The sequence below is a fragment of the Thrips palmi genome, unplaced genomic scaffold, assembly GCF_012932325.1.
Source record: "Thrips palmi isolate BJ-2018 unplaced genomic scaffold, TpBJ-2018v1 HiC_scaffold_16, whole genome shotgun sequence".
NCBI classification, from domain to species: domain Eukaryota; kingdom Metazoa; phylum Arthropoda; class Insecta; order Thysanoptera; family Thripidae; genus Thrips; species Thrips palmi.
In genome coordinates, this window is record NW_023144625.1 from 10,876,077 (window position 1) to 10,898,072 (window position 21,996).

A 21,996-nucleotide genomic window follows, 5' to 3' on the forward strand; every position below is an offset into this window, starting at 1 on the left:
TCGCAGCCCGCGTCAGCCGCGTCGCAGCCCGCGTCGCAGCCCGCGTCGCAGCCCGCGTCGCAGCCGGACCACGTGAGCAGCCCAAATTTTGTAACCACATTAATATATGGGCAACGCACCACCAACGGACTCAGACATGACAGTTTCTACGAGAAATGTACGCAGCGGATGAGGTCTGGAGCTCCATCCGCAATGTATATTTCTCCCGTTTCTGTTAGAACTTCTTTCTCTTCGCGACAAGGGCTCCTTTGGTACACCTGTAGGTGGCCGGGGTCGCGACGGGTCGATCCGCGATGCGATCCGATCCAAGAGCACGTGCCGTCCTCGTGGCTCAGCTTTACCCGTTGCACAGTGGGCGAGAAGACCGACGCTGGCGGCCGCAAAATTCCAGACGCGTTATTAGCGCTAGAGTCGCTCAATGGGACTCGAACCGAACGTGTGACCCCACCAATGGATTGCTCTCCGAACGAGGAATCCATTGGTGGGGTCACACGTTCGGTGCGAGTCCCGTTTAGCGACTCTGGAGCTCAAAACGCGTCTAGAGTTTTGGCGGCCGGCGCCGGTCTTGTGGCAAATCCACTGTGCGTTTCTCGCCGGGTACGTGGCCGGGCGATGGCGGCAGTGTCCTGGGAGTAAAGTCGGGCGAGCGCGCTGTGCACACTGCACAGCGAGCGAGGCCTTCTCGGCCTGCTGCGCGCTGCGCGTCGCGTCGTCGCGTGCGCCGCGCTTCCGAATTCAATTATCCGAATGGAATGGGAAGGCCGCAAGGCCGCGCTTTCTCTCTCTCTGTCGCACTCACGTGCCGGGCCAGGCCGGGGCCGCGATGCCGCGAAGGAGTGCGAGAGAGACGGGTCGGCCACCCCGTCGTCGTCGGCATCATCCAGTTCAGCCGTCTGATTCCGAGCACTGCTTTCGTCGCTCTGTCTCTCTCGCACTCATGGGGCGGTCCGTAGGGGTGCGAGAGAGACAGAGTGACGAAGCAGTGTTCGGAATCAGACGGCAGTATGCAGTCTTCCGGGAGGCCGGCGGTCGAGGGACGGGACGCTTGCTGGGCGGGGTAAAAGGGGAGGGGTGGTTCGGGGATACATGGAAGTCGCAAGGTCGCTCGGCCGCTCCCGTGGCGCCCACTTGGCGCCCTAGTTGTGTGTCCACCCCCACCCCCTCCACCACCCCCTGGAGTGCCGACGCCAACGCCCTGCGTCGCGCCGCCGCTCTGGACTCGAAGGGCAGCAGACTGATTTCGAGCGTTGTTTCCCTCGCTCCGTCTCTCTCGCACCTACACGGGGCGCCCGAGTGCGAGAGAGACGGAGCGGCGAAAACGACTCTCTGAATCAGTCTAAAGGGGATCCTCACGCACTCTGCCTGGCAGGCCTTGAGAGTGATTCTGACTCCGATTGGGAGGTCTCTCTCGCACTCGGCCTACCCGCACAGGTGCGAGAGAGACAGAGCTAGCTCCCACCCCCGCTCGGCATCGGCCTGCTGACCCTTCGCCCTTCGGGGCGTCTCCGCCATTCATCTCAGCCTTTTAGAAGCGGGCGGCGAGGACGCCGTCAGGGCGGCGGTATCGACGCCGCCGCCCTGCCGCCCTCTGCGTCAGTGGAGTCCCTCCTCTTGTGGCCTCGCCCAGCACGAGGCACCCTTGGCGCACTTCGTCCAGGGCCAGGGCCTTGTGGGCGGGACCACGCGACCCGCACGCCCCACCCCATACCTGCCAGAGTCAAGCACAGTTGGGAATCAGACTTGAGCCGCTCATGCCGAGGACACACGTGCGTCCCGCGGCCCCGCCATGACGGCCACGTGGTCGCGGCTCTCTGTAGTGTCGCAACTGGACGCAACGCTGCGCCGGCAACGAGGAGGTGACACACGGGCACTGCCAAAACGAGTCGCGGAAGAACACTCAAATTCACTCGGTTTTGTGTGTCTCCCCCACCAGGATGGCGACGGCCGGCGGGCCGGCGGCGGCGGCCACCGGCGCCACCTCCGTCACCTGCAGGCTGATTCCGAGTGGGAGGTCTCTCCCTCGCACTCCCGGGGCGCTCCTGAGGGTGCGAGAGAGACAGAGCGACGACAGCTCTGTGTCGGAATCAGTCTGCTGCTCGCCGCCGCCGCCGGGCCTGGCCGATCTGCCCCGCCAACGCCGCCATCCCCGCGCCCCCGCGCCGCGCAGTACAGTCCGGCGAGGCGAGGGCGTGCCGGCGTGCCGTCGGCGTGCCTAGCCCGGGGGGCCTGGCTGGGCCTGGCACGGGTTGGCCGAATCCGAAGAGCGCTTGGTCGCGCCGTCCCTCTCGCACGCCCGCAGGACGCCCCGCAGACACTCGGCGGCGTTCGGACTCGGCCAGCTGAGGCCGCGCCAGCTCACCTCATTTGCATTTGCACGGCAACGAAAGCAGCGGGACATGACGTGCGCGTCGTGCCCCAAACCCAGTGTGCCGCCGCGCCGCCACGCCGCTGTAGCCGAGTCCATCAGCCGTCAGTCGCCCCCAGGCTGCCCCAGGCCGGGCCTGCCCCCTGCCGCGGCCTGCCCCTGCCAGTCGGGGCCAGTCCTCCGCGCGGCAGGGAAGGCTCCCCGTTTCGCGCGGCCAGCTCCGCCGCTCTGCCCGCCGTCGTGCCGTTCGCGCGCTTCGCTCGCCGAAGCCGAGCCGCGCCGACGGACTCCCAACGGACGAAACGCCGCCGACCACCGCCAGCGACGCCAGCGGGCTCAGCAGCAAGCCACAGCCACAGCACTGCAAGCAGGGCAAGCAGCACCGCGTTGACGACGCGGACGGCGGCAAGCTTTCCGGCTCGCTGGGCACCGCGGCTAAGCGGCACCGCGCGCAAAGGGCGGGCTCAGCTGACCGTGTGCGTGTGTGTGTGTGTGTGTGTGTGTGCGTGCCGGTGGCGCGGTAGTAACCCCCACTCAGTGCGCCACCGCTGCCGCCGCTGCAGCAAGTAAACAACAGAGCGCGTCGTCCGCCAGTTTGGATAACGCAGCGCTGCGGCGCGGCCAGGTGAGTTGGTTGGACGCCGTGTGGACGCGACGCCCGTCGACGCCGGCGAGGCGCCCTCTGGCCCTGCCCTGCCCTACAATGTCCTAGGCGGTCTATATTTAGTATCGATTCGTAGTCGCGGGGGTCGCGGCGGCGCCCCGCTGAGAGGTTATGTTGCCCAGTGTGGCGGCGCGAACGCTGCCGCCGGCGTAGTTCGACGGCGTGCTCCCGCCTTTGCGATCGCCCTGACGGGATCCTTTCCGGTTGCCGGAGGCGAGTCTGGACTGCCGCCAGGTTGAGGACCCGTCGTCGACCCCAAATTAATCTCGATGTAACCACGCCTGGGGGGATTATCGCGTCGGTTTAGTTTAAGGGACCACGAGAAAAGCGATCGTGTCACCTGTCGAGGGGGTTGGCGGGCTCTCTACGCAGTTGCTGCTGATGCGGTCGAGGCACGCCGGAGGGAAGGCCTAGCCTGCTGGCAGTGTCCTGCCTGGTCCTGCGGCACTGACCACAGGTTCCGAGTCGTTTTCGTCGCTCGGTCTCCCGCGCACGCGTGGGGCGCCCCGTATAGGTGCGAGAGAGACAGGGCGACGTAAGCGACTCTCGGAATCGCCCTGCCGGGCGGCACGGGGACCATCGCTTCGGTCTGCTTGGCCAGCTTCGCGTGCTTCGCCGTCGACTCCCTCGCGTGCCCCGCGCAGTTGCCGTCGCCGTCGACGGCCCGGCCGTCTTTTTGCATGTTGATTCCCGGCGTAGTCGGCGAATTCGGAGCCCCAGTCCGCGTCCTTGAAAAGTTCGCGCGCCTCGCGGATTTCCACAGTCATCCACATTAAACGGCCCCTCCCCGCCGCCCCGCCCCGCTCTCGCTCCATGAGTCGTGGTTTTGGGAGGGACTAGGCGTGAACCGCAGAGGACTTTGTCCTGCCGGTCTGCTCTGTCGGACATGCGGCCGCCGGCCATGTGGTGTCGGCAGACTGATTCCGAGAGTCGTTTTCGCCGCTCTGTCTCTCACGCTACTCGCTACGCCCCGTGGGTGCGAGAGAGACAGAGCGACGAAAATGACTCTCGGAATGAGTCGACTGGCAGCTCAGCCATGCGCACAGCGCGAAAAGAACTCGCAAATGAGGCAGTGTAGTCCCCCAGCGATGAGTGCGCCGCTGAATGGTTTTAGAATAGAAGCACTACACTGTCGCGTCGCTCAAGGGCAAAGACCGCAACTTCCAATTTTCAAACTTTACGCGCTTTACGCGCCACGGTGTGCCAGAAGTAGCAATGAACTCTGAAGGTAGTGATTCTGTGCTCAGCGCTCATGCCGCGGGTCTCCGTTATTACGAGGTGGGGACACGCCGAAGGCGACAATCTTCCCGTCAAGTTGGCACTCCCTCCCTCTCCCTTCCCTGCCGTTGACCCCACACTGTAATCTCGTCTCCCTGGGCGGGCCGGTCGGCCGGGCCTTCGGCGCGACTAGGACGGCCGACGGCCACCAGGATCAATGCTTGCCTTGCCAATGATGGGCGTGTGCGGGGCCCGGGGCCCCGAACGGAGCTCTCTGTCTCTCTCGCACTCACGGGGCGTGCCGCGGGGGTGCGAGAGAGACAGAGCGAGGGAAGCACTGTTCGGTATCGGCCTGCGGGCCCCGCCGCCCCGCACTCGTTCAAGGCCACCTGCCTGGCAGTGCCCCGGCAGTGCCCCGGCAGTGCCCCGGCAGTGCCTGCACGGCGCGGGGCGGGGGTCTGCGGGGGAGGTTGCGCTGGGCCAACACGGGATACACCCGGCCCGGTTGGCCGGCGGATTAAATACCGACTTCCCCCTTCCCCTGTCCCACCCACGCCCTGCGGTACCTGGCTGCACAGTGTACACACAGCGCCGCTGCCGACGGCACCGCGGTCTGATACCGAGAATCGTTCTCTGTCTCCCTCGCACTCCTGGGAAGTGCCTTGTAGGTGCGAGAGAGGCAGCGCGACGGAAACGACTCCCGGCATCAGTCTGCCGACCGTCTGCCGCGGCACTACCACGGTCTACGGTCCAGCCTGCCGACGTACGCTGAGCAGGGCAAGCACTCCTTTGAGCTGCCGCCGCACAGTGGGCCAGAAGACCGGTGGAGGCGGCCAAAACTCTAGACGCGTTTTGAGCTCCAGAGTCGCTAAATGGGACTCGAACCGAACGTGTGACCCCACCAACGGATTGCTCTCCGAACGAGGAATCCATTGGTGGGGTCACACGTTCGGTTCGAGGCCTGTTTAGCGACTCTGGAGCTCAAAACGCGTCTAGAGTTTTGGCCGCCTCCACCGCTCTTCTGGCCCACTGTGCGCCGCTGCAGCCTGATGCCGGATAGGGCTCTATCACGCTGTCTCTCTCGCACCCCTACAGCAGGCCCCCTCAGAGAGTGAGAGAGACTGTTCGGAATAAGGCTGCAGCTGCACTGTAGCGGCAAGTCCGGAAGAGGGAAATCCTGAGACTCGTCTGCATTGGAGGAAAGCTTTTCCAGTGTGTCGCCGTGGCGCTCTGCGTTCTCATGCCAGTGGCCAATTGGTGGCCTGGCTGCGGACCGATTCTGAAAGTCTCTTTCGTCGCTCTGTCTCTCTCGCTCCTGTACGGCACGCCGCGCGGGTGCGAGAGAGACAGAGCGACGAAAGAGACCCTCGGAGTGAATCCGCTGCGGGTCGTTAGCGCCCCCCGCGGGGCCCTGCCCCCTCCATGGGCCGCGAGACGCCGTGACGCCGTCCGACGCGACGATGAATGGCGGCAGAGTGTTTGGCGTGGACACACATTAGAGTGCGCGTGGCCACCGCCGCCGCCGCCCGGCTTGCGGACTCATTCCGAGAGTCGTCGCTCTGTCTCTCTCGCACCCACACGGGGCGCCCCATGAGTGCGAGAGAGACAGAGCGACGACTCTCGGAATGAGTCCGCCGGCCGCCCTTGGCCCTTGATCGAAGTAGTGTCAACTCAGTGATGACGACGGCGGCAGCCGAGCCCGAGGCCCGAAGAATCGCCTCGTCGCTCCGTCTCTGTGGCACGCCTGCGGGAGGCCCCATGAGTGCGGCGTGGAGCGACTGTCCGGAATCACTGAGCGGCGCTGCGTTTCTCGGAAGCGCGCCGCCGTGTGGTTCTACACCCAGTCCCACATGCCCGAAGACTGGGGCGCCCAGTTTGAGTCAGGGCGCAAATGGACTCGAACGAAAGTGTGCCCCACCCATGGCCTCGTTCGGAGAGCACTCATTGTGGGTCACCGTTCGTCGAGTCCTTTAGCGACTCTGGAGCTCAAAACGCGTCTAGAGTTTTGGCCGCCTCCACCGGCCTTCTGGCCCACTGTGAGTCGACCGCCGCGGACGCCGCACTTCCGCGGCTCGCCTACCTCAAAGGGCTGCCGCGGTGTGCCCCAGTGTGCCCGCGGCTCGGCGGCACACTGCGGACGGCGCTCTCTGTCTCTCTCGCACACGCGGTACGCCCCACGAGCGCGAGAGAGACAGAGCGACGAAAGTGCTGTTCGGAACCGGCCTGCTGAGGCGACGCTATTTCGGGCGCGACTTGCTCCGCGCCTGCAGACTGCCGCCGAGAAACCTCTTGGTCGCTCCGTCTCTCTCGCACCTACACGGGACGCCCCACGAGTGCGAGAGAGACAGAGCGACGACTCTCGGAAGCAGTCTGCAGGCGGCGACGCCGAGGGCTTGGCCGGCGAGGGCCGCGTCGCGCGTCGCGTTTACAACACGGGGCGCCGCTGTACCGCCATCGCACTGCCCTGCGTACCATTTACCATTTCACCTGTTAGCTCAGCCCTTCTTACCCGAAACGGTCTGTGCAAACTGACGCCGGCTCTAAACTGACGGCTGTCTCATTTAGCCGCTAATCTCTCACACTCTGTGTGTATGTGTGAGTGCTTGTGTGTGTGTGTGTGTGGGGGGGGGGGGGGGGGGGGGCCGGGGGGCGTTGACGTGACGTTCGTGTGGACGGGTGTATGGATTGGAAGAGCACGTGGCGCGGCCCACGGCGAAGCCGCGTTCGAACCGTCCTTGCAGACCGATTTCGAAAGTTCGCTTTCGTCGCTCTGTCTCTCTCGCACTCGTGGGGCGTCTCGTATAGGTGCGAGAGAGACAGAGCGACGAAGACGGCTTTCGGAAAGAGTCTACTGGCCGTGGGTCCGCCGCCGCTCGAGGGCCGCCCCCTCCCCTCTCTTTCCGGACCTTGACTTTAGCGACCGGCTGACGGTGCACCGCGTGCGGTTGCAACTCGCTGCCGCGGCGACTCGGCAGCGGGTCGCGGTTCCTTCCTAGTGCACTTCTTCGAAGCGCCGCCGTCGCTGCCGATTCGTCGCTCCGTCTCTCTCGCACCCATGGGGCTCTCCGTAAGGGTGCGAGAGAGACGGAGCGCGGCAAACACCGATCTTCTGAATCGTTCGCGGCTGCTTCGCGGAGCTTCGCGCTGAGCTGGATGCCGCACTTGCTACTCGCAACTTGTGTGAAAACGAAAGTCACTGGGGTTCCCTTACTCGCGCTGCCGAGTGAGTAAGTGAGTGTATGTGTACACTTGCTGCCAGCAATTAAGCGAATGGCTGTGGCAATTGGCCTGCTGTGTTTGTTTGTGTGTGTGTGTGTGTGTGGGGGGGGGGATGCTGCTGCATGTTGACATTGGTATCAATGAGAAGCAAATTCGGTCGCATGTCGCGGTCGTAGTCTTAAGACTCGCCTCAGGAATTCCTTGGACGAATGGCTCCAAAATTTTTAAATTTGACCCAATATTAATTTTCCATTTTTTCAAACGTTTTGCGACCGTACAAAAAGGAAACATAAAAGTCAAATTCCTACAAAATTTTGCAACCTTTTTTTTACGATGACAGTCGAGGCCGTTTGCAAATTTACGAGCTCTCAGCAGCGACAGGGGTGGCCTGGGAGGCCGGGCCGCCACCCCGCCGCTCGGCCCCGCCTGGTTCCGAAGCATCTTTTCGTCGCTCTGTCTCTTCACAGGGGGGGGAGCTCGCGCTGCCGGTAGGCGGTGCTACCACTCTCCAGCTAGCGATCGGCCGTGGTTCCGAACATTTTTCGTCGCTGTGTCGTGTTGGCGAGAGCCCATGTTGCTGATGAAAGACGGGCATGTGCGGCCTCAGATGGTCTTGACCGCTAGGTAGCATTCCTTGGACGGAGTGGTTATCAATTTAGTTTGGCCAGTTTGTCTCAAAGTTTACAAAGGTCAAAAAGTCAATTTGAATGTGTTTTGGGCGATTTTAGCAGCCACGCGTCTGTCCGAGGCGGGCGCCCCTCAACCGGCAATTGGTTTTGAACCATCTTTTAGTCTTGTCTACGGAGTGTGAAATTGACGTCTTAGTTGCGCGAGCCAGTATTGTCTCAAGTTAGTGGACCGGAAAACGGTCGGCAGCTTTGAAAATCGTGTTTTGGGCCGATTTTAAGCAGCCACTGGTCTGTCCAGGCGGGATTATGCTCCTCAACGGCAATTGTCTTGGACTCCTTAGCATTGCTTTGTTACGGAGTGGATTATCGCTTAGTTTGGGAGCAGTTTGTCTCAAATTCAAACGTCAGAAATGTCTTTGAAAAATCGTGTTTTGGCCATTTAGCACACTGCTCGAACAAGCGATAATCGCCTCCTAACAGGCATTACGGACAGTCCATAGATCAATTTGCCGTTGAGGGAGATATCCGCCTTGGTTGGAGCAGTAGGCTGCTCAAATTGCCGAACGCCAGAACATGTTTTAAAGACATGTTCTGGCGTTTTGGCCAACTTTGAGACAATACTGCTCCCAAACTAAGACTGATAATCGCACTCCGTAACAGAGGCATGCTAAAGGAAGGTCCAAGACCAATTGCCCGTTGAGGGAGCAAAATGCCCGCCTTGGATCAGACGCAGTGGCTGCTTAAAATCGACCCAAAACATGATTTTTTAAAGACATTTCTGAGCGTTTTGGCCAACTTTGAGACAATACTGCTCCCAAACTAAGACTGATAATCGCACTCCGTAACAGAGGCATGCTAAAGGAAGGTCCAAAGACCAATTGCCCGTTGAGGGAGCAAAATGCCCGCCTTGGATCAGACGCAGTGGCTGCTTAAAATCGACCCAAAACATGATTTTTTAAAGACATTTCTGAGCGTTTTGGCCAACTTTGAGACAATACTGCTCCCAAACTAAGACTGATAATCGCACTCCGTAACAGAGGCATGCTAAAGGAAGGTCCAAAGACCAATTGCCCGTTGAGGGAGCAAAATGCCCGCCTTGGATCAGACGCAGTGGCTGCTTAAAATCGACCCAAAACATGATTTTTTAAAGACATTTCTGAGCGTTTTGGCCAACTTTGAGACAATACTGCTCCCAAACTAAGACTGATAATCGCACTCCGTAACAGAGGCATGCTAAAGGAAGGTCCAAAGACCAATTGCCCGTTGAGGGAGCAAAATGCCCGCCTTGGATCAGACGCAGTGGCTGCTTAAAATCGACCCAAAACATGATTTTTTAAAGACATTTCTGAGCGTTTTGGCCAACTTTGAGACAATACTGCTCCCAAACTAAGACTGATAATCGCACTCCGTAACAGAGGCATGCTAAAGGAAGGTCCAAAGACCAATTGCCCGTTGAGGGAGCAAAATGCCCGCCTTGGATCAGACGCAGTGGCTGCTTAAAATCGACCCAAAACATGATTTTTTAAAGACATTTCTGAGCGTTTTGGCCAACTTTGAGACAATACTGCTCCCAAACTAAGACTGATAATCGCACTCCGTAACAGAGGCATGCTAAAGGAAGGTCCAAAGACCAATTGCCCGTTGAGGGAGCAAAATGCCCGGCTCGGATCAGACGCAGTGGCATGCTAAAGGAGGGGTCCCATGGGGTCGCGAAACTTTTCCTGGGGGTCGCGGAAATTTTTGGCTACAAATTTGGGGTCGCGAGCCGAGAAAGGTTGAGAACCGCTGGGCTAGGCGCTAGGCCGTCGACCGCCCCGCCGATATCGCACCGAGCGTGCCGCCGGTCGATGTTCCTTCGAACGGCTGTCTCTCTCGCACTCGTGGGGCGTCACGTAGGGGTGCGAGAGAGACAGCCTCACGTCACCATCTATCTCTCTCTCTCTCTGTCGGCAGCCTCGCCATGGACAGCGGCCACCGGTTGCCGCTCAAGCCCAACCCGCGGGCCAAAAGCAACTTCCTGCTGAATCTCACCTTCCTGTAAGTATTCGTCCTGGCCGTGAGACTAGGGCGCCCTTGTTTCATGTCCTGGCCCTGGCTGGCCACTGGCCGGCCTGGTTTGCCTGGTTAGGCACGCCGCTGGGCACGGCTGCCGGCGGGTTGCCTATCCGCCGATTGGCGGGCGCTCTTCTCCGGCTCGGCCAAGTCGACTCAATCCGAACTGTCTCACGACTTCTCATTTTAATTTGTTCCAGGTGGACGTTTCCTATTTTTCGGAAGGGCCTGAAGAAGGAATTCGAAGAGGGTGACTTATTTCAGCCTTTACCAGACCATGAGTCGGGAATAGTCGGTGCAAAATTAGAGGGGTATGGGAGTCCGAAAGAAACTCTTGTCACACACCAGTTAATTGTAATTCATTAATTTTGTGATAATTATTTTCAGAATTTGGCAAGATGTGGTTAAAGAAGCAGAGGAGAAGCAAACTACACCAAGTTTACTGAAAGCATTGCTGAGATGTTTTGGGAATGAATTTATTTGTATTGGTATACCTTTGGCAATCATGGAATTATTTATTAGGTGAGAGATCTGCCCAGTTTTTAAAATTTAATTTTACTAAAAGAGCTTTGGTATTTTACCTAATGTTTATTTCAGGATTATGCAACCTATATTTTTGGGTTGGTTAGTGTCATATTTTTCTGAAGACTATATAGATGAAGAATATAATGGTTACATCTATGGCACCTTAGTTATTGTTTGCTCAGCACTGTCAGTGTGGACAATGCATCCCTATATGTTAAGCATTCTTCATCTGGGTATGAAGGTCAGAGTAGCAACATGTTCACTGGCATACCGTAAGGTAAAGTTTGAAGCGTGTTAGCATTAATAAAAGTGGTCTTATTCAATGATGCATTGGCAGTGTCCATTAACCACTGTCTTTGTTTGACCTCAGCTCTTACGTCTGAACCGAGCTGCCCTCAGAGAAACGACACCTGGACAGCTTGTCAACCTATTGTCAAATGATGTGAATAGGTTTGATATAGCAGTATTGTTTATCCACTACCTCTGGCTTGGGCCTCTTCAAACTTTTGTTATAACAGTCTTCCTCATCTATGAAATAGGCACGTTGCCAGCTCTGGTTGGAGTTGCTTCACTGCTCGTCTATGCCCCCATGCAAGGTTTCTATCATGCTCTCTTTGTTTCGCTACTAAGTGTATTCTACTGAATTGGTCCACATATTTCATCGAGGTTTTCTCCACTCCATATCGCAGGATACTTTGGGAAGATGGCATCTGTGTGCCGTTTAAAAGTGGCCCTGCGTACTGATGAGAGAGTACGCTTGATGAATGAAATTATTGGTGCCATACAAGTCATTAAAATGTATGCCTGGGAAGTCCCATTTCAAAAAATGGTCACCATAGCTCGCAAGTAAGAACTATCAAGTGTGTGTTCATATTTTTGTTTTCTTCTTAAAAATCAAATTTTGCAATAATTTTGTTTTTGTTCTCACACAGACTGGAAGTAAATCAAATTATGAACACCAACTACATCAGAGGAACTATTGTTTCATTTATTATCTTTGCCAAACGGTTTTCAATTTTTGCTGCATTGTTAACATTTGCCTTAGCTGGAGATAAACTCACTGCAAAACATGTAAGTATCCCTGCCATAATACTGTGACACTAATATTGTTATTAATATTCTTATTTGTAACAAAATTTCCTTGTTTGTTCCCAGGTTTTTATTGTTACTGCCTACTTCAACATTCTTCAAGCAAACATGACTGTATTTTTCCCTCAGGGGATAACTCAAGTTGCTGAAGCCTTAGTTTCTGTGAAAAGACTTCAGGTAAGGATTAATAGTGACTTGTGAAATTGTTAGTTAATCATGGTCTCACTGATTTGTTGCATTCCAGAAAATTATGTTACTTCCTGAAGTTAAGAGCCTCACTGGAAACGATCTAAAAAAAGAGGGGGCAATAATTATGAATAGTGCATCCGCAAAATGGGATCCTGAGCTTACGGAACACACCCTGTCTGAAGTCACCGTTAATATTGCGCCTGGGTCACTTGTTGCTGTTGTTGGCCCTGTTGGAGCAGGCAAGGTGATACATACCTAGCATACATGCAATTAAATAATTATTAATATATGCAATTCACTAATGAGTCTATTCTCAATTACCTTGCAAATATGTAATTTTTCATTTCCTTTTTTTTTTTCAGAGTTCATTTCTTAATGCCATACTGGGAGAACTGCAACTTGACTCTGGCTCCTTGCAAGTGGGTGGCACTGTGTCATATGCTGGCCAGGAGCCTTGGTTGTTTGCATCCACGGTGCGTCAAAATATTCTGTTTGGAGAACCCATGGACCCAGTCCGCTATAAAGAGGTGATAAATGTTTGTGCCTTGAAAGCTGACATAGCCATGTTCCCCCAAGGAGATCGAACCATTGTGGGAGAGAAAGGAGTTTCTTTGAGTGGAGGTCAAAGAGCTCGAATAAATCTTGCTCGGTTAGTATATGTGCCTCCGTTTTTTCCATATTAGCACTTCTGTATTCTGGTCTCATCATATTCTCTGAATTTTTGTCCATTTCTAGAGCTTTGTACCGTCAAGCTGACATATACCTTCTGGATGATCCTCTATCTGCTGTGGACGCCCATGTTAGTGCCCACTTGTTCCATGACTGTATCTCTAAATACTTGCATGGCAAGACTCGTATTTTGGTCACCCACCAGCTGCAGTATCTTCCTTTTGTTGATCGTGTTTTTGTTCTCAACAATGTGAGTTCATGGTGATAAAAGGTAAACTATAGGAAAGTAAATTTCTGAATTCACTTCATGGCTTTTGACCTCATTCCTGTAGGGTCACCTGATATCTGAAGGGACGTATTTAGAGATAAAAGACATGGGCCTTGACTCCCTGTTGGGCAGTATGGCTCATGACCCTGAAAAGACTGATGGAAACAAGGAAGAGAATGAAGAGGCCAGCAATCATAAATCTCCTCTGAAACGGGATTCTCCATCAAGACTGTCCATCATAGTAAGTTTCCTGCAATTTTAAATCTTTGCCACATAAAGATGTTTGAAATATCTAAATTTATTTTTTCTTTTACAGAGTTCTGTTTCTGGGCATGACTCCAAACGATCAGTAAGTTCATAAAGTTATGTAAGAATCTAGAAGCATGAATCATTCTATCCCTTTAGTAATTTCCCACTTTTTTTTTCATTAGTCTATAGATCCATCCATGATGGAATATGTTCACCCAGAAGATCCTGAAGAGCGTGCTTCAGGAGCTGTTGGCTGGAATATATTCATGGCTTACTTCAAATCTGCTGGCAACTGCTTTTATGTCTTTCTTGTGTTGTCATCGTTTGTATGGTGCCAACTATTTGCCAGTGCAGGGGATTATTGGATCACTGTTTGGTAGGTTGTTTTAAAAAAATTCACCAATGAAGCTTTTACCTAAGTTGATGTAACAATTTTTTTTGTTCTTACTAATAGGGTGCAAGTTGAAGAAGTGAATCATAATGCAACAACCACTGCAACTGAGGAATGGTACAGGCAATGGCCTCCTTCAAGAGAAACTTGCATCTACGCATATACAGCTATCTCCCTTGGCACCATAGTCATCACTTTGGCCAGATCTTTCCTATTTTTCCACCTATGTTGCCGAGCCTCACGACGTTTACATGATGACATGTTTGCCAGTATCACACATGCTAAAATGCGCTTTTTCTACAACAATACTTCGGGTAACTATTTTTCTGTCTACAATTTCAATTTCAAGTAAAAGAAAAATTGATTTTGGAAGCACTCATCTGATTTTCCACAGGTCGCATCCTAAATAGATTTTCCAAGGACATGGGAGCAGTGGATGAAATATTGCCCTTGTGTATGATAGATGCTTTCCAGGTAATAACTTATCCTCCTTGTGTTTTTTATTGGTTACTATTGTTTCACTCTTGTCATATTCTTTTGCTTAACACTTTGACAGATTGGAGCTCAATTACTTGGAATTATGATTTTGGTTGCATTTATCAATTATTGGCTTATAATACCAATGGCCATTGTATCAGGTCTTGGATTATTGATCCGCAATGTATTCATGACTACGTCTAGAAGTATTAAGCGACTTGAAGGTGTCAGTAAGTACAGAACAAGTTTGTTTCCGATTCTGTACATTTTTTGTTACAAAATTAATTTTTAATCAATGTCTATTTAGCACGGAGTCCTGTCTTCAGTCACATGAATGCATCTTTGAACGGGCTGACCACTCTAAGAGTGACGAACATGGAAGTTAAATTAATTGAAGAATTTGATCATCATCAGGTTAACATGTCATTTTTGAAATTGAAAAAAATATTTTTGAATATTAAATTTTGTTTTGCTTCTTATTTAATTATATTTTACAGGATTTACATTCCTCAGCATGGTATCTCTTTTTGGCTACAAACAGAGCATTTGGTTATTGGCTGGATCAGCTTTGTTTGGTGTTCATTACGGCTGTCACTTTTGGATTTCTCATTGGAAGTCACCTAGGTACTGCATATGTATCTCAGTTCTGAAAACTTAAATGCATCAAACCATTAGGTGATTTTTTTTTCTACCTCAGTTAACATTTTATTTGTAATAGGTGTGTTTGGAGGGAATGTGGGCTTGGCCATAACACAGGCAATATCGCTGACGGGAATGCTGCAGTGGGGACTGAGGCAAGAGGCAGAAGTTGAAAACCACATGACTTCGGTTGAAAGAGTCCTGGAATATGCTAAATTGCCATCAGAGCCCCCTATGGAGTCAGCACCAGGTAATTACTATTCAAAATTTTTTCATTATCCTATCTTTAAGACACTAGTTAATTTACCATCATTTTTATTCATTAGATAAAAAGCCAGATCCCCTTTGGCCCAAGGAGGGACGGGTTCAGCTGGAGAATTTATCATTGTACTATGATTCAGACGATCCCCCAGTTCTAAAGAATCTCAACATTGTAATCAACCCTGGAGAGAAAGTATGCATCAAAGTGTTTTTCTTTTAATGATTTTCTGCAAAATATAAAAAATGTGTTGTCTGGCACTACATAGTTTTCTTTTTTAGGTTGGCATTGTTGGTCGAACAGGGGCAGGAAAGTCATCACTTATTTCTGCATTGTTCCGATTGGAAGAACTACGGGGCAAAATTATTATTGATGGTGTGGATACTGGAACAATTGGAGTCCATGATCTTCGTCAAAAATTGTCCATTATTCCTCAGGAGGCTGTTTTGTTCAATGCCACGATGAGGAAAAATCTTGACCCATTTGATGAACATAATGATGATGCTATTTGGTCAGCTCTTCAAGAGGTAAGGAAGTTCCATTGTCAATAAATCAAATCTGTGAAATCTATTAGTAACTACAATAATTTTTTAAAATTTTCAGACGGACCTGAAGGGAGTTGTTGATGAATTGGGCTACGGACTCCAGTCCCCAATACAGGAGGGAGGATCCAATCTTAGTGTTGGTCTCCGCCAATTAGTGTGCTTAGCAAGAGCCATTCTCAGAAATAATCGTGTTCTTATTTTAGATGAAGCTACAGCAAATGTGGATCCTCAGTAAGATTCTTTTAAAATGGACCCATTTTAATTATTGGATTTTTTCCTTGTTATTAACCCCTACGATTCTCATTTTATTTCAGGACTGATAAACTAATTCAAAAGATGATAAGAAATAAATTTGGAGACTGTACAGTACTTACAATTGCCCATAGACTCCATACCATAATGGATTCTGACAAAGTTCTTGTCATGGATGCTGGCTGTGTTGCAGTAAGTATTTTCTGGTTCTACAGTAATTCCACTGACCAAATTAAAAATTTTTGACACAAAAATTTTTATCTTTAGGAATTTGATCATCCCCATTTACTACTGCAAAACAAAAATGGCCATCTGTTCAAAATGGTGCAGCAGGTGGGAGGTGCCACTGCACAAAAACTTTTCTCTATAGCAGAGGAGGCAAGTATTCATCAATAATCTTATTATGGCACTTTCCCAATGATTTATGTAATAAATTCTGTCACAGTTTTAAGTGTTGTTTTTCTTACTTACAGAGCTATCTTAACAGAGAAGGATCACTGTGAGAAGACTGGTTCTAGGAAGAAATAGTGTTCATGTAAATTGTCTCATGGTATTGCTACATTATTGATGTAAAATTGCAATTCTAAGAGTTTCATGTCACTGCACACCGTAGAAATTGTGATTGGCTTTGTTTCTTGTTTTCACTGTTTTTCCTTCTTTTTACTATTATCATTTAAAATTAGTCTCCTGAGGGGTGTACCCTTTCTCATGGGTGTACCTTTTCTCGTGGGTGTACCATTCTCTTACACCATATCAGGAAAAAGAACCATCTTTCCTGTGGCGTGTTTCCTACTGTAGGTTTTATTTTAATTATACAAGTGAGCAGCTGGCCATTGAACAAATCCGCACACTATTGTATCATTTTTCATTCATTGGTCATGTACGGTAGTTCCAATCTTGCATCATTGTATATCAGCAAATCATTATTTTTTATAAGAGAAATGATCCATCTTTAAAATTGATGCCATTTCCTCAATTTGTGGATGGGTTGTATTTATTTATAGTTTTAAAGTTTCTCTCTAGTTCGTAAGTACTATTTTTAAAAGAAATCCTGATTTCGTGATGACAAATGTTTGTAAATGTTTATTTTGTTGTACCATTATTTTTGTGTGTGTACTATTTTTCATGTCTTGTGACATTTTTTACAGAAAGTGTATTAAATGTTTTATCTACAAAATGAATTATCATCCAATCTTCTTGACCTTTGACCTCCCTATTCATTTGAACCACACACTACCTGTGAGATGAGTCGGAAAGCTATGGGTAAGTTCCTTGATTTTGAATGTCCCTCTCAAACGAAGGGCGTAGCACGAGGCAGACTGTATCACTTCTCGGTACGATTAGGATAGCGTCTCCAGATTCTCGCGAACGTGAATAGTGCCGGATTACCTAAAAGCACAGGTCTCATTCCCCTCGCAAATCACAAAAGCAACACAAAACCCTCTCCAAACCGAACTTAACTGGTGAAAGTGGTGATATTTGTTTATGGTCAGTTGGCAACGACAGACCCGTCGGCCATGAAAATAAGTGCAACCAACATGGGAATACGAAACAAGTTGGAAACATGAATGAAACTGCGAAGGGCTGAACAGACACGAATCTTTTTTGTCGCCCGAGACATTAAAGACCGTTTGACACTCCCCCTTGGACGTGGACTCACCTTTTAAACCCCGCAGGCGCCAGCTTATCGCGCGGGCTATCAGGTTGCGGCCTGCGGGTCGTGCTCCCCGCCCCCCCTCCCCCGAGCCAAGTGAGTTGTCATCTGTCATGGATGCCTGTGTTGTTCTCGACAGACGGCGTCCGTGTTTTTTCGTGTTTTTGTTTGTGTTCTAAAGCGTGTGCGAGTGTGTGCGTTTTCTAGTTTGGTGCCCGAACTTCCCCTGTGCTGTGACCCCTCGATGCGGTGTCCCCCCGTCCACCTTTGCGAGCGGGTCGGTGCAATCCCTGTGGGCCAGGCGCCCTAGGTTCCCTAGGGCCTAAGTGAGCCTAGGCCTCAATATGGGCAACTGCTTCAGCCGCCAAAGATCGCCCACCAAGAACGATGGCGGGGGCCTGGTGGCGGCCGCCAACAACAAGGACCAGGCCCAGCCCAGCACCTCCAACCCGCCGCTGGCCATCGCGACCCACGAACCCGCAGTGCGCGAGGTTAGGAACGGCCCGATGCCTCCCATCCCCGAGCCAGAGATCTCCTCCGGCATGAACGCCAAGATCTTCGTGGCGCTGTACGACTACGACGCACGCACCGACGAGGACCTCAGCTTCCGCAAGGGGGAGCACCTGGAGATCCTCAACGACACCCAGGGAGACTGGTGGCTGGCCCGCAGCAAGGCGACCAAGCAGGAGGGCTACATCCCTTCCAACTATGTGGCCAAGCTGAAATCCATCGAGGCAGAGCCGTGAGTACAGCACACTTTGATTTCACTAGGATAGTTTAGATGTGTAAGCCGTTGCAGTCTTGGGGTCCCCCTGGAGTCTGGAATCGAAGCACTTTCACTCTCCATGGACTGCTTCATTCGTGCTAAAACAATGTTGCAGCGGGGCTCCTGTCATCCAAACTAGTAGTGTTATTTTCACCATGTCGTATCATTCCGCATGATAAGGTCTCATGCAGTGTTGCTCCGATTCAGAGCTCATTCATTCTTTTCATTGACTCATTCAGTCATTGTTCTTTGGATGTCAATCATTTAGCCGTTGCATGTAGGCAAATGTCAAAAGCAAATGGTTTTGTTCCATGACCATCATGCGTTTATCCATTGTTTCATAGTTGTATTTAATGTCAGTCTGTTGGACTGAAGCAGTTTGGGTTGGCTGTTGACTTGTCATCAGGTTGTCTTCTGTTGCACATTTTTACTCTAGTCAGGTAGCGTGTAGTGTCTTGCCCATTCCTCTGGCAAACTTCCTCATGCTCCAACAGGTCTAGTAATTGTAATGACATCTAATTGGTTGAGTGTCACATCACAGCAATTGCCAATGCCACCACTGCTCTGAATGCTAATGTGTACCCTGCAACATTGCGTTGCAATTATCCACTTCCTCACAAGCAAAACTCCAAATGTTGTTATCACCTGCCACCTGGTATTATCTCAGTTCTGATGAAAACCCCTGAGTGGATCTCTGGCCTTATCAAAGCCAGTCTATTTTTGCCATTGAATGGTGTGGCGGTGAGTGTGTCAACTTTGACATATGGGCAGAGACCTCAACAACGCAGGAGGGCTTTTGATAACCACTTTCTCCGCGCAGTTGGCGGTTCCATTTCGCGACAGATTGTTTAACCCTTATCTGTCTGTGGATGAACCGCCCAATCTAGTGCCGGCGGTTCGATTCCAAGTCGGATTCGCCTTTTTTGGCGAACGAACCCCGGTTCGGTTTACAACTTCCTGGGTGGCGGTGCGGCGTATCGCACCTGCGGCCGTGAGGACCGGTCGGCCGTCTCTCTCGCACTCGTGCGCCGTCCCGCCCGTCCCGTAGAGGTGCGAGAGAGACGGAGCGACGACAACGACTCTCGGAATCAGTCCGCTGACGTCGATACTACAGTGGCGTGCCGTCCAGGCCAGTTAGGCCCTAACTGCAGGCTGATTCCGAACAGTGCCGCGCCGCGCTATCTCGCTCGCACTAGTGGGGCGTGCCGTGCGAGTGCGAGAGAGACAGCGCCGGCCGGGCCCTTGATGTCACTTCCGCTCTCTTTGTGCGGCGTCGCTATGGTGTGCTGGCTGCGTGCGAGAGCGGCTCACAGTGTAGCGAAGCAAGCGGAAGGACTGGCCCTATGGCCCTCCCCTCGGACGCTGCAGCATGGCACTGCACTGCAGGCCCACGGCAGATGCGCCGCCGAAGGTCACTCGCGTGGTCCAGCCGCCCAGTGGCTGGGCCCGGCCCACCCAGCAGACTGATTCCGAGAGTCGTTTTCGTCGCTCTGTCTCTCCCGCACCTACACGGGACGCCCCATGAGTGCGAGAGAGACAGAGCGACGAAAGCGACTCTCGGCATTAGTCTGCTGAGCCCTGGGTCGCGGCAAGTCAAGTGGGCCCTCATGGCGTATAGGCTCGAGCCGTGGCGTGGTGCATGGTGCTCTCCAGCGCCTTGGGAGGGGGAGGCAGGGCGGACGGGTAGACAATGACGGGCAGGTGGACGGACGGACGGACGGGGCACTAGGGGCACTCGGTGCGTGTGTGCGCGGTGCAGTGCCGCCCCGCCCCGCAGCCACAGTGGGAAATAATCTAATGGTCGTAAAGAGTTGGCGCGAGCCATGGTCTGGTGTAGCGGCTTCGCGGCCGACGCGGCTTGTCCCGGCCTGGCCTGGCGCTGGCTAATGCACGCGTCTGAGGCCATGCCGTGGCTGCGCTCGTAAACTGCGGAGCGAAACGGCGTTTGAATTCGGTTGTGCGGAGCGCGGAGCAGCAGCGCGATGAGGAAGTGTCACGTCGGCGAGGTGCGAGCAGGCGGCGGGGCGGCGACCGGCCGGCAGCCTCGTCGCTCCGTCTCCCTCGCACCCCTACTGGGCGCCCCATGAGTGCGGGAGCGGCGACGGCGACGCGCGGAATCTGCCAGCAGGCGCTGCAGCACACCGTCGCCTTTGTGCTCGAGGGGCGTCGCCCCGGCCGCCCCGGCACACTGATTGCGAGAGTCGTTGTCGTCGCTCTGTCCCTCTCGCACCTTCACGGGACGCCCCATGAGTGCGAGAGAGACGGCGCGACGAAAGCGGCTCTCGGAATCGGTCTCACACCCTGTCGCCCCCTCGCCCTCGCGGGGCGTTCCGGAGGGACGCGGGAGAGACAGTGCGATGACGCCTGCCGCTATTCGCAGAGCACTCCTTGGTGGCGTGCAGCGCCGGGGGCCCCGTCGTCGCGCTGCTGCTGCTGGTGCTGCTGCTGGTGCTGCTGCTGCTGCTGGTGCTGCTGCTGCTGCTGGTGCTGCTGCTGCTGCTGCTGCTGCTGGTGCTGCTGCTGCTGCTGGTGCTGCTGCTGCTGGTGCTGCTGCTGCTGCTGCTGCTGCTGCTGCTGCTGGTGCTGCTGCTGGTGCTGTGCTGCTGCTGCTGCTGCTGCTGCTGCTGCTGCTGCTGCTGGTGCTGCTGCTGCTGGTGTGGCGCGCGGAGTTCCTGGAGCGTTGCAGCGCTGCAGCTTCGCTAGCCCAGCTTCACTTGGAAAGCGCCTCGCCGGCCGCGCTGGCTGCGCGCTGCTCTCCTCCGCATACTCGGCGTGTTTCCAGAACCGCCCCGTTCCAGCGTGCTGCAGCATGCGGAACCGGGACCGCGTCGGCGCTGGAGCAGAGCTGGAGCAGAGCTGGAGCGGCAGACTGATTCCGAGAGTCGTTTTCGTCGCTCTGTCTCTCGCACGCACAGGGCGCCCCCTTCAGGTGCGAGAGAGACAGAGCGACGAGCACGACTCTCGGAATCGGTCTGCAGGAGCAGTGCTGGAGCCGCGCTGTATCTCCTGGAGTCCTGGAGGAGGTCTCAACGACGTGGTGCGTTGAGGTTCGGAGCCGGCCGCCGCGCCGCCGCCTGGGAGGCCCTTTCCTTCAGCTCCAGGAGGCTCGCTCCGAACACTGCCAGGTCGCTCTGTCTCTCTCGCACGCCCCACGGAGCGCCCCGTGAGTGCGTGAGGGAGAGAGAGAGAGAGAGAGACGATACGCCGCACTGTTCGGAGCGAGCCCGCCGGGCCCGGGCAACCCTTTGGGCCCTCCGGGGCGTGGCCGGGCGCGGTCCAGGGCCCTGGCAGCCCTGGGTAGAGCCAAGAGCTCGGAGTTAGCGCGGAGGAGGGGGAGGGGAAGTCTATCCCACTAATCAGAGCGAGCGGGCCCGCCCGCCCTGCCCTGCCGCCTGCCCTGCGCGGCCCGCGGCGTAAAAGTGAGGCTCGCTGCCAAGAAGCTGAGCCGAGAAGGGGGAGGCGGCACCAGCCGGAGAGTCGTTTTCGTCGCGCTGTCTCTCTCGCGCTCGCGGGGCGTCTCGTAAGGTGCGAGAGAGACAGAGCGACGAAGACGACTCTCGGACGCGGGACGCGGCGGCGCCTCGGGGGGGCTTTTGTGTGGCGAGGAGGAGGGAGGGGGAGAGGTTTGGGCGCGGCGCGGCCAGGCGCGTATGTTTTACGATGCCGCCCAGACGAGGAAGCCACTGCCGATGCGTCTGTCCGTGGGTTCGTCGTCTTCCTGCAACGCCCTGGCCGCCCTGCAGAGCGATTCTGCATATCGCTTTCGTCGCTCTGTCTCTCTCGCACTCATGGGGCGTCCAGTGAGGGGGCGAGAGAGACAGAGCGATGTTCGGTCGCGCCGCCGCTGGGGTGGCGCTGCGAAGTTTCCATCACCCAA

At 53.9% G+C, this 21,996-nt stretch overlaps 2 protein-coding genes across 3 annotated transcripts in view; both read left to right on the plus strand.

Moving 5' to 3' along the window:
- The first annotated feature begins 2,739 nt into the window (after positions 1 to 2,739).
- LOC117642393 (probable multidrug resistance-associated protein lethal(2)03659) lies at positions 2,740 to 16,880 on the plus strand. The gene is made up of 27 exons (XM_034380541.1): positions 2,740 to 2,990; positions 10,049 to 10,132; positions 10,348 to 10,458; positions 10,535 to 10,669; positions 10,745 to 10,949; positions 11,043 to 11,268; positions 11,362 to 11,518; positions 11,605 to 11,743; positions 11,828 to 11,938; positions 12,006 to 12,194; positions 12,313 to 12,599; positions 12,686 to 12,869; positions 12,952 to 13,128; positions 13,204 to 13,236; positions 13,319 to 13,512; positions 13,591 to 13,841; positions 13,922 to 14,001; positions 14,084 to 14,234; positions 14,312 to 14,418; positions 14,502 to 14,628; positions 14,723 to 14,893; positions 14,970 to 15,097; positions 15,184 to 15,429; positions 15,506 to 15,678; positions 15,762 to 15,891; positions 15,967 to 16,077; positions 16,173 to 16,880. The coding sequence occupies exons 2-27, from the start codon at positions 10,056 to 10,058 to the stop codon at positions 16,200 to 16,202; spliced, it is 3,930 nt and encodes a 1,309-aa protein (XP_034236432.1). The 5' UTR covers positions 2,740 to 2,990; positions 10,049 to 10,055; the 3' UTR covers positions 16,203 to 16,880.
- A 569-nt stretch (positions 16,881 to 17,449) lies between these two features.
- Positions 17,450 to 21,996, plus strand: part of LOC117642874 (tyrosine-protein kinase Src42A) — a 33,414-nt gene continuing 28,867 nt past the window's right edge. For both annotated transcript variants that reach the window (XM_034381484.1, XM_034381485.1), the window contains exon 1: positions 17,450 to 18,095. In XM_034381484.1, coding sequence (XP_034237375.1) covers positions 17,698 to 18,095 — 398 coding nt within the window. In that variant the 5' untranslated portion in view covers positions 17,450 to 17,697. The remainder of the gene's footprint in view (positions 18,096 to 21,996) is intronic.